The sequence below is a fragment of the Protobothrops mucrosquamatus genome, unplaced genomic scaffold, assembly GCF_001527695.2.
Source record: "Protobothrops mucrosquamatus isolate PMUCROS unplaced genomic scaffold, P.Mucros_1.0 scaffold1025, whole genome shotgun sequence".
NCBI classification, from domain to species: Eukaryota; Metazoa; Chordata; class Lepidosauria; order Squamata; family Viperidae; genus Protobothrops; species Protobothrops mucrosquamatus.
This window is the reverse complement of record NW_015387260.1, coordinates 365,726-376,767: the sequence shown is the minus strand read 5'-3', so window position 1 is coordinate 376,767 and position 11,042 is coordinate 365,726. Positions and strand designations below refer to the sequence as shown.

The window sequence follows — 11,042 nt, the reverse complement described above, 5'->3', positions numbered from 1 at the left end:
CGGGGCGTTTGGGAGGCCGCGGGGGGGTGCGGCGGGCCGCAGCGGGGCGTTCGGGAGGCCACGGCGGCGGCGGCAGCGCGGAAGGGAGGCAGCATTCGCTCCATAAGACGCACAGACATTTTCCCCCATCTTTTGGGGGTGAAAAAGTGCGTCTTATAGAGCGAAAAATACGGTAATAATATTATAGACCAACAACCACAACTGAAATTAGAAAAAGATTGTAAATGAAACCAGGGGAACCATTTATTAAAAAATCAATGCGGCCGAAGCCAAAAATAAAATCCTTTTCTTTTTAAGGGATGCAAAATACCCGAGAATGTTTGTAAATGTTGGCTCTGCTCAATTTTCGGCTCTGCTATTCAAAAACCAGTGCAGAGAGACTGGGAAAAAAAGCTCTAGGACTCAGAACAACTCTTTCATTTACAAACTAAATAAACCCAGACTCAGCCTTTTTAAAAGCTCGGCCACTGTGCTCCAATCCTGCCAGCTTTTGGCAGCATCAAAGCGAGAAAATGGTAGGCATTTCTGATTAATAAAGCTCTCACACAGAGATGCCTTGCATCCAGAGTGGAGGAAAAACAACAACTAAATGCTCCATCTCAAGTGCAGGAGGGGGAAGCTCTCGGCCAATGAAGTTGCATATTCAAGCAGGGCATCGGTCTCAGGCTAGGCCGATCCAATCTGGGGTGCAGAACTCCAGCTGACCACTACACAGTAGCACTGACCTCTGACTTAGCATCTCTCCGCTTCCCAAAATCCATGTGGTTTTCGCCCTGGTAGTGTTTGTTTCCCAGAAGTCTTTAATCCCCAGCTCTTCTCCCAGGCTCTGCAATAGGATTGCTCTTGAACTGATCCAAGGGTGTCCTTTATATAATTTGTTTTGTTCGGGCATTCCTAGTTTCTTCTATTACTGCTTTTTTATTAGTATTCTTTTAGAATACAAGCCCACTCAGAGATGTTCTAGAGCAGGGGTAGGCAACCTGGGCTCTTTTATGACTCGTGGACTTCAACTCCCAGAATTCCTGACCCAGCCATGCTGAAGGGAAAGGGAGAGGTTTCCAAGATGAGCCATGCTGGCTCAGGAATTCTGGGCGTTGAAGTCCACAAGTCATAAAAGAGCCCAGGTTGCCTACCCCTGTTCTAGAGTGTGGTGGTCTTAAATCTAACACATTTTAAAACAGGGCATCAGAGTGCTTTCTTTGTGACGCTCCAGTGATTACCCACATTTTGCCACCAACCCCACATATTGTAGCACCTTTTAAGGCTTATTCCATGGGATTGTTTCTGTGAGTCAGGGAAACAACCAGATACCTGGGAGTTAAGCCTGTGGTTTTTTGGGGGTTTTTTTTTTTGGGGGGGGGTGTTTGGTTGTTTTTTAAACTTTTAATTGTCTTTGCAGTTCAATATGGCCCCTATCCTAAATCAGTGCTGTTATTTTAAACCACACATTTAGTAGAAGGCTGACGCTGAGTACAATCCTAAAATAATCAGCTCACACACAAAAAAGGGGGAAAGATAGAAGAATCGGGGCCATCCCCTGTAAAGCCACCAAGCAATTGGGAGGAGTAACAAACAATGGCATTCTCAAATATCCGCCTCTCCCCCCACCCCCCTGCCCCCCCACCCCGCATGCAGCAAAGTAAAAGCCCTCCTCACCCTCACCAAAAGAGCAACACAGAAAGGCAGCCTTGGGTCATCTACCCCCGAAAGAAGTGAGAGATGAGAGACAAAAAGAGAATACAACTGGCAGCCATCCCACTCTTTTGACGACAACTGTCCATCTGTGAAAAATGTTGGGTTTTTTTTTCCCTACCAAAAGACTGGTCCTTCAGCCGGTTCCAAGCGTTCGGGTCTCTCCCTTTGGGCGGTGTAGGTCTAGGTTGCAGCACCCACTCCGCACGCGGGGAATTGGGAGGTTTCACTTTGATTGCGTCTTCTACTGAAGAAATAATAGGGTCATTTTTTTTCTCCTTTTGGTGCTTTTCCCCCAAATCCCTTTTAAATACTTCCCCTCCCCCTTTATTTTCTCATTAAAAAAATGTTTGGTAAAATTTATTTCAACAAAGCTGGAGTTTGTCAGGGATATGGAATAAATATAACATTATTGCGAGAAAAGAGCGAAGAAAATAAAACAGAAGGGCATCATAGGATATATTGCATTCTTAAGAAGGGTAAGTAATTTGTTTCCCAACTTTTCAGACTTACATGCTATACATAGAGAACCTTTCAGTTTTGATTACACCTGTGAGAATAAAATAAAAGAAGTAGTACTTCGTTTGCTTCAAGGAATTCTTTTCCATGAACAATAATTAAAACTCTCAAAACCAAATAGACATGCATGTATAGGTGGTCCTGGACTCAGGACCACAACTGGGACCAGAATCTCTGTTGTTAAGTCATTGTGGTTATACATTGAGTTGGACCCAGTTGTATGACAATGTTTACAGCAGTCATTAAGCATATCACTACAGTTGTTAGGCAAATCCAGCTCCCCCAATGGGTATGTTTTGCAGGAAATCACCAATTGCAATCACATGACCACAAGATGCAGTGTGTGTGTGTGTGTGAGAGGGAGGGGGGGGGGAGATGGTTTTAAGTGCGAATACGGGCCATAAGTCAGTCACTCTTTCTAACCATTAAAGGAATGGTCATAAGTAAAGGATTTGTTAATTCTGCATATTATGCGACTCCATAAATTTGTTTTATTTATTTATCAAGCTTATATAGCCACTCACCTCACCAAAAGTGACTCTATATTGGCTGTGATGGCAAAATAATCTGAATAACAAACAGGCCAATCACATTATTGCCTAATGCATTGTGCTACCGCCTAGTTTATGCAAAACTGGGTTGAATAGACTATGAATAAGATGTTGAGGTATAAACAAGTCCTACAAATATCTGCCACATATTTGCACATAAGTAACTACAGGCAAAGGGAACCTTTGCTCCTGCTCCTAATCCTTTCATTTTAGAAGATATGTACTCCTCATTCTTTCGTAACTTAACCATCCATATCAATATTCTTTCCCGTGCATAGCTATCAAATAAACAGCAGACCTACTCCCCTGTACAGAAGGCTTTAGGACAGTGGTTCTCAACCTGTGGGTCGGGACCCCATTTGGGGTCGATCAACCATTTCATGGGGGTCGCCAAGCAAGGCTGTCCGCCATTTTTTTTGTCCGCCATTTTTTTCCCCTTTTCCGGCGGGTGCCTTACCTCCCTTGGGCTGGGCCAGCTAGTGGTCGGCCTGCTCCGTCTCTGCCGCTTGCCAACTACGCCTCAGCCGGCGCAGGGGGCGGAACCACGCATGTGCGGCGCTCCCAAGCAGGGAAAGTCCTCGACTTACGACCGGTTGGGTAGTCCTCGACTTACGACCGGTTTAGTCCTCGACTTACGACCGGTTTAGTCCTTGACTTATGACCGGTTTAGTCCTCGACTTACGACTGGTTGGGGTCGCGGCATTAAAAAGGTTGAGAACCACTGCTTTAGGAGGCTCCCTTTAAGGGAGGCTTTAAGGATCACAAAAATAGCACCTGCTTCAGAATGGCACCCAGAGACCTCTGGAGAAAGGCCGTGTTCACAATGGCTGTGTCAAGCTGCGGAAAAACAGAAAGCTGAGTGCCAGTAAACCCTGGAACTAGCTGAGAGGCTGAGTGGGGAGCAGGTCTAAGGTATCCAGGACTGTGGCAGCTTCATGCTCACTGGTTGGCCCTGGAACCATCTGAGGATTTCCTGCAGATGGCTGGGTAGGGAAGCTCCCTGTGGTCCCCTCTGCTTGCAATCTTCACTGGTGGCTTCCCCATTGCCTTTCTGGGGAAGTCGGTAGAGAAGATTGCAAATGGTGATCACATGATCACAGAGCACTTTGCAACCACAGGCCTGCAGGCACCTGAAATGCGATCACTTGACCATGGAGTGGTGGTGGTGGTATGACATTTTACAATGAGTGGAAATGCTTTATGGGCCACATAACACCCTTTCTGAGCCATTGTTAGCTGTAAATGATCATTAAATGACTGGTTGCAAGTCAAAGACTGCCTGTATTATGGGAGAGCATGCAGGGAAAAAAATGAGGCTCATCCTTGTTATCTCTTTTGCTGTTTGAATCAGATTTCTTTTTTTTTTCATGTTCATTACTACTTTTTTCTCCTGATCTTTTTTACTTTCCCCCAAGCTTTATACATCTTTACCAAATACTATGGGCCCATTATGATTGGTTACTTCTGATGCCTGTATCCTCACAATTACGGCAGAACATGCTGCTATCTCATTCTTAGTTCAAAAAGTTTTGCCCTTCCTTTAGTTATAAAGCATTACCCTTTAATCTTTCACTTAGGCAATATTTACTTTTTAACAAAACTGACCAGTAAAATAAACTTACAAGAAGTTTTAACACATCCCAATGCAAACCAAAGAAACAAAACAAAAAACAACAACACCCCAGCCAGCCGAACGAAAACATGAGCAAATTAAAAAAAAAGCTTTTCCATAAACAAAAATGATGCATGAAGGGAGGGGAGGGAAGAAACTTCAAATTTTGTTCCAGAAACCCATTTAGCTTCTATTAAAAAACAGAGCAAGGGAGACAGAGTGTGTCATTTGGCACCATGCAGCATCCCATCCATTCAGAACTGGTAAAGCAACGATTAAATAGAGATCTGGTTATGTCTGGTCTGGAACACAAAAGTCAGACATTACCCTATTCATCTTGGCATTCACACCAGAGCTATTCTGCTAGGAGACCAATTACCTGCTTCCCTAAAACAAAATGAGACGAACTTGAGTTTAGTGCTTTGAGTTTATTTATGGCTTTTTTAAAGTTAGCATTGATTTTGTATTATGAATTTCAAGCAGTATGTCTGCATGCAGTGAGCTGAAAGCTCTAGGCAGGAATCAGTGTGATCATAAAGGAATCAGCTTCCATTTTAAAGAAACTGTTTAAAACAGACAGTCTAACACTAGCTAATGCCTTCCAGATGTTTTTGGACCTCCTCTGTCTCAGCCAGGGTAGCTAATGGCAAAAAAATAATTGGGAAACAAGCAGAGGTTATCATGTTGATTATCATATTATCAGTATTCAAAAATTATTTTTGGAGGGGATAAATGAAGAGATTAAAGTACCATCAAATATACTGATTAGAAACTCTGGGAGTTTATTTATTGCTTTTATATCATGCCTTTCCTGGAGAAGGGGAAAGTGTCTCTTTTTGTTATGTTCTCATTTAAGCTAAACTAAGAGACAGTAACTGAGTCAACATTACCGAACAAATTCTATATTCAAGTGGGGACTTGAACCTGGAGGTTCGATGCCCAAATCCAAAACTTTAACTTGTACTACCTTACTGCCTGGTTGAGCAAAACTAAAGTAGAACTTTTTTTTTTAAAAAAAGGAAGAAATGGAGTCCAAAGATTACAGGCATAGTTGCTGCTTTCTCTAGTAAAACGTGACTCAGAAGTTTGATTGAGAGGGAACATAGAGATATAAATGGATAATTACTGTGTCACAAGTGACTCAAGTAGTTGTTGAATGGAGCAGAAGAGCTGGTAAATGTTTTACTTAGTATAAACTATAATTAAAAGCAGAATGCTAGTTCAGAGGAATAGCACATTCTTTACATGCAGAAGGTCCAAATCTTAAAATCCACTATCGATCCCTGTGTGAAATAATGGAGAACTACTGCCAATCAAAATAGACAATGATCCAATTCAGACGTTGGGTTTCACGGTCTTTGTATTTTCTAATGCTTAAACCATGTCTTTATAACTACAATCTGTGGATCATGCTAGAATTGATTGATTTCTCACAACCAATCAACCACAACCAAAACCCATACTAAATGATGGCTAAGCCCTAACCAAATAAACCACATTGCATAGTTTGTGGGAACCAGGCCAAGGTAAATAGCAATAGCCTTATATACAGTACCGCTTCACAGTGCTTTACAGCCCTCTCTAAACGGTTTATAGAGTCAGCATATGGCCCCCAACTATTTGGGTCCTCATTTTACCGACCTCGGGAGGATGGAAGGCTGAGTCAAGCTTGAGCCGGTGAGACTCGAACTACCGAACTGCTGGCAGTCGGCGGGCAGCAGAATTAACCTGCAGTACTGCATTCTAATCATTGCGCCATCACGGCTAAAACAACTTTATGCGTCCCTATCTTAAGGAATCCTATAGATCTGCAGTTGTATAACTCCTCCAACATATAGAAAACACATGGCATTGCTCCAAACCGATTAATCAATTTCATAAGCTAATCTAGACGTGACAGAGGAAGTCATAAAAAGGATTTTCTGATCTTCCAAAATTAAGCTGCAGGGAGATGGGATTCATCTCACTGGCACAATACTAGCGAAGGCTTTTTTTTTAAAGTCTCTTTTTATCCAAAGGAAATGAACAGATTTAGGTCCACAAAAGCAATTAAAAATGTTCCATACTAATTCACGTGAACTTGCATAATGGAACCTTCCACATGTTTTGGGACCACTGCAGAGCTGAACTCCCAAGCTCAATGGTTCTGCACTGTTTAAGGAAGTCAGCTTGAGATCCTCAAGCAGGAAAAAAAAAAGGTTCTTAAGCAGGTCAGAAGAAACCAAAAACCATCGCAGAGGACAATCATTGTTTCATTAGCGTCTCTGCTGCTAAAATGTAGAGCCTTTCCTTCTGAAGGAAGCTTTTCACATCCTGCAGCTGGAATCTACGCAGTAGCCACCATTTCAGGAAGCAATCTAAAACAAATACTTCCTTTTCCAAACAATTCAAGAAATAAAGTGAAACAAGAAGAAATTGAGTGTGCATGATATTGGGAACCAAAGGGGACTGTTTCCAAAATAAGAGTTTCAATCTACAAGGACCAGAAAATTAAAAATGGGACGAGAGGGGGAGAGAGAGGGAGGGAGAGGAAGAGAGGGGGAGAGAGAGGGAGGGAGAGAGAGAGAGGGAGAGAGAGAGAGGGAGGGAGAGAGAGAGAGAGAGAGAGAGAGAGAGAGAGAGAGAGGGAGGGAGGGAGGGAGGGAGGGAGGGAGAGATGGTTTCAAACTGATACAGGCTAAAAAAGTAAACCTTTATTTTCAAGAACCCATTTTCCCCTCAGAGCTACATGTGCATAATTTTATAGACAGGTCATGTTTGAGCAGACCCATATCTACTATTTCTACCAGAGAATGGAAAAGTAGGTTCCTCTTATTTTATACTGAATTTATAAGCACATTTATCATGCTATAAAGTTCTTATGATCTCCTTTTCCTCCCTCTCCACCTTCAACTCTCCAAAGTGACTTTTTACCTTTCTGAAAAAGCTACCATACCACTGAAAGTCCATATCCCTGTCTGAGAGCTCTTAAGGGGATGAGGCCTGTGTGGCTCTTTGTCCTGGAAAATGTAATCTCACTTCAGAGGCTGCTGTTTTCCACCACTCAGAGCCTGACATGCTTCATCTGTTGCCATGCACTCTACAGCTATTACCAGAGCACTTGACCATCAAACCCTGACAGACAAGCAGAAAAGCAACAAGAATCCTGAAAGTATGTCTGTCAGTCTGTTAATACTCCTGTTATTTCAAGCAATGTAACTGAAAATCTCCAAGGCTAATTAGAAACGTCCCAGAGATTTCAGAGTTCAGCAAACCAACGCTAACAAACCCTCTTGTTTTAAGAAGTGATGACCTCCCCGTTGGCACAAATGCCTAAATGCCTTTACTAATCTCCTTATACGGATAATCAAAGGGAACTATATAGACTACACACTCTGCAGAACCTACAAAAAAAAAATCACATCAGCTATATCAAGAGGGAAACTTATGGTTCTTTAATAGTAATTCAAGTTTATTTTTCGATAGCCCCAGGCAACAGGGCCAACGATGAGGGATGTTAGAAGGCACGAATTTGGGAATGTTGGCCCTACTATAGACCAACCTTCCTAAATCTGGTGCCATCAGCATTCTATAGTGGTCACAGCTACATAATAGAAGTCCCACCCCTGTATATATGCACTTTCTATGTGCCTTTGAGTCAGTGTTGATATCTGGTGACATTATTATTATTATTATTATTATTATTATTATTATTATTATTATTATTATTATTATTATTATTATTATTATTATTAAGTTGGAAGGGACCTTGGAGGTCATCTAGTCCAACCCCCTGCTCAGGCAGGAAACTCTATACCATTTTGGACAAATGGCTGTCCAGTCTCTTCTTAAAAACTTCCAGTGTTGGAGCATTTACCGCTTCTGGAGGCAGGTTGTTCCACTGGTTAATTGTTCTAATTGTCAGGAAGTTTCTCCTTAGTTCTAGGTTGCTTCTCTCCTTGATTAGTTTCCATCCGTTGCTTCTTGTCCTGCCTTCAGGCGCCTTGGAAAATAGCTTGACTCCCTCTTCTTTCTGGCAGCCCGAGATATTGGAACACTGCTATCATGTCCCCTCTCGTCCTTCTCTTCATTAAACTAGACATACCCAATTCCAGCAGCCGTTCCTTATATGCTTTAGCCTCCAGTCCCCTGATCATCTTTGTTGCTCTTCTCTGTACTCTTTCTAGAGGCTCTTCTTGAATTAGTCCTTCCTGTTTACTCAGCAAGGGTTTTTTTTTAAGTGGTTTGCCATTACCTTCTTCCTAGGACTGAGAGTGACTGGCCCAAGGTCACCCGGCTGGCTTGGGTGCCTAAGGTGGAACTAGAACTCACAATGTCCCATTTCTTCCCTGTTGCCTTAACTGCATACTAGACCAAGTTGGCTTTCTCACACAAAGAAAACATAAAAAGGTGTAGGGCATCAGTTGTGACAATCATCTTAACCTTTCTGACTCCCTTCTGGACACACTGGATGTCCTACAGAGATATCGGGCCTATAACATATAGAGTTCCACCCAGCACTGCTAATTAGGAATTGTGGTTAGTACAAATCCAATCTGACGTTGCTTTTGTATGCCATTAATCAGGTCTGCCTGCATCTTATTTGTTTTGTAGTTCTAATAAGAGAAACAACAGCAATGCTTTTGGACCATAACAACATTATGCACACATAAAATGTTTTGACTTAGAATTGTACAAAGTACCTGTATTTGTATATCATGTTCAAAGCCTACTATAGGGTAAGGAGAAGCTATGGCTTATTCAGCAAGCTATGGCTAGGCAAAACATTACCTAGTCCTAGCACAATGTCTGAATCTCTTCTGTATGTCTTTTGCAGAATGGCTCGTCATCAAAAAAGAGCTTTTTCAACTGAAAAACTGAAATCTTATCTGCAACTCTATGAAACTTCACAACAGAAGCAAAAAAATAAAATGAAAATGAGCCAGGTAGGAACCTTTCTTTTTACTCCAGAGCAGCTTCATTAGATGCTACTAATCAAAAGGAAATTGCTATCAGGTAGAACAGTACAATGTTCTTGGCACGAGCCCACTTGTCATCAAGTGAGCAAAGGCAGAAAGGTAGTTTTGTTCAAATGCTCAGCAAGACACAATAAGCTGCTGTTTGAATCCATTATCCAACCTCATTATTTACATGGCCAATCTCATTTCTAAGCCACTTCTCAGGGAACAATTTCTGCATGGAATTAAGAAAGCAGACTAGACTGATGATTTCTAAAGGAGTCTTTGAGAAAACTTTTCTAGCAGGCCATAAAAAGGAAAATATGGTTAAAAGCAATTTTTTTCCCAATGGCAACTTATGGCATCTTCCAGTGTCCTCAAGCCTTAATGAAGGCCTTATTGTATAAGCATAATTGATACATGTTTTGCTTTCTTCCTCTTAATTGTACCTTCGATTTGGTTCAAGGTTTATGCAAAGTTCATCTTGTGGCCAAGACAAGAGATTAAAAATGGCAACTGCAGTGACTGTGCCCTTTTTACAGCTAAACTGGTGACCCTAAGCACTAGAAAGAGTCTGGCCAGGATACTTAATGGGAAAAGAATATCAGTTTAAAGAAAAGCTGGGTGCCTCCATGACGCCTTCGTACAGCAATTTTAATAGCAACAAAGAATAAAAGTGATATTTAAAAGGATCCTGTGACCCTTTCCAAGCCTAAATTGTGCAGATGTGCCTCCTTTATTCTTCCCATATGCTTTGTTGATTGCTGGATCCTGTTTAAAAAAACAAAACAAATGCAAAAGGTAAAAAGAAGAGACCTGCATAAGGCAATGTTTTCAGAGCCAGGAGCTCAACGGGGACCTTTTTGTTCAGAGTAATCAGCATAATGGGTCGCCTGCTTGTCAATGGGTCACCTGCTTTTCCTTGGGACTTCTTTGTTAACCAACCCACACACACACACAGGGAAATAATCTTGATAACCTTTTTGTTTGTCTCTTGTTTCCAAAATGGGATTACCTAAACTAGTAATATTTTGATAAGGAGAGAAAATTCCTACAGCAGGAGAAGGCTTTACTGGAGGACACTCTCCTCTACTCCCTTTTCAATCTACATCCATAGCTGAAGTTATTGAGAAGAAATGTTGGGAGAGATAGTCAACCCTGACCTTTTCTCCTCACTTACAGGCCAAAAAGCTTAGTGGGTCTTGTAAAAACCAAGCCCCAATTCCTTCCAGTATGTAGACCTTGCAAGCACAACTTTCCTGAGTCGCTGAAGCCATCTGACTTCAGTTTGTTCTGATAGCCCTAATGAACCAACCAGGTTCATCTAATCAGCTGGATCCAGAATCAGACAAGGGAAGGGTTACCGATACCCATCCTTTGAATTGAATTTAGTCCACCGCTCCAGAAGAATGTGATTTCAGGAAGCCAAGGACCACACAGGGCACACCCAGCCAAGGCAGTTGGGACTCCCAACTTCCTTTTCTTCCAACTATTGAGGGCTCATCTTATACCGACCTTCAAGAACCAGAATTTTATGCACAATGGGCAAGGGAATTTTGTTTGATCGGTCCTTCAAAGAGCTTAAGAAAGTATGTGTTCTACCTTTAAGGAAAGAAAACATGTTCCTTAAAGCCCTATAATCCGAGCGAGAGAGAGAGAGAGAGAGAGAGAGAGAGAGAGAGAGAGAGAGAGAGAGAGAGAGAGAGAGAGAGAGAGAGAGAGAGAGAGAGA

General features: G+C 42.0%; 1 protein-coding gene across 1 annotated transcript in view; it reads right to left on the bottom strand.

Moving 5' to 3' along the window:
• Positions 1–11,042, bottom strand: part of LRP1 (LDL receptor related protein 1) — a 313,597-nt gene that overhangs the window by 272,486 nt on the left and 30,069 nt on the right. The window contains exon 2 of the mRNA XM_015819951.1: positions 1,814–1,939. Within this exon, the coding sequence (XP_015675437.1) occupies positions 1,814–1,939 (126 nt within the window). The remainder of the gene's footprint in view (positions 1–1,813; positions 1,940–11,042) is intronic.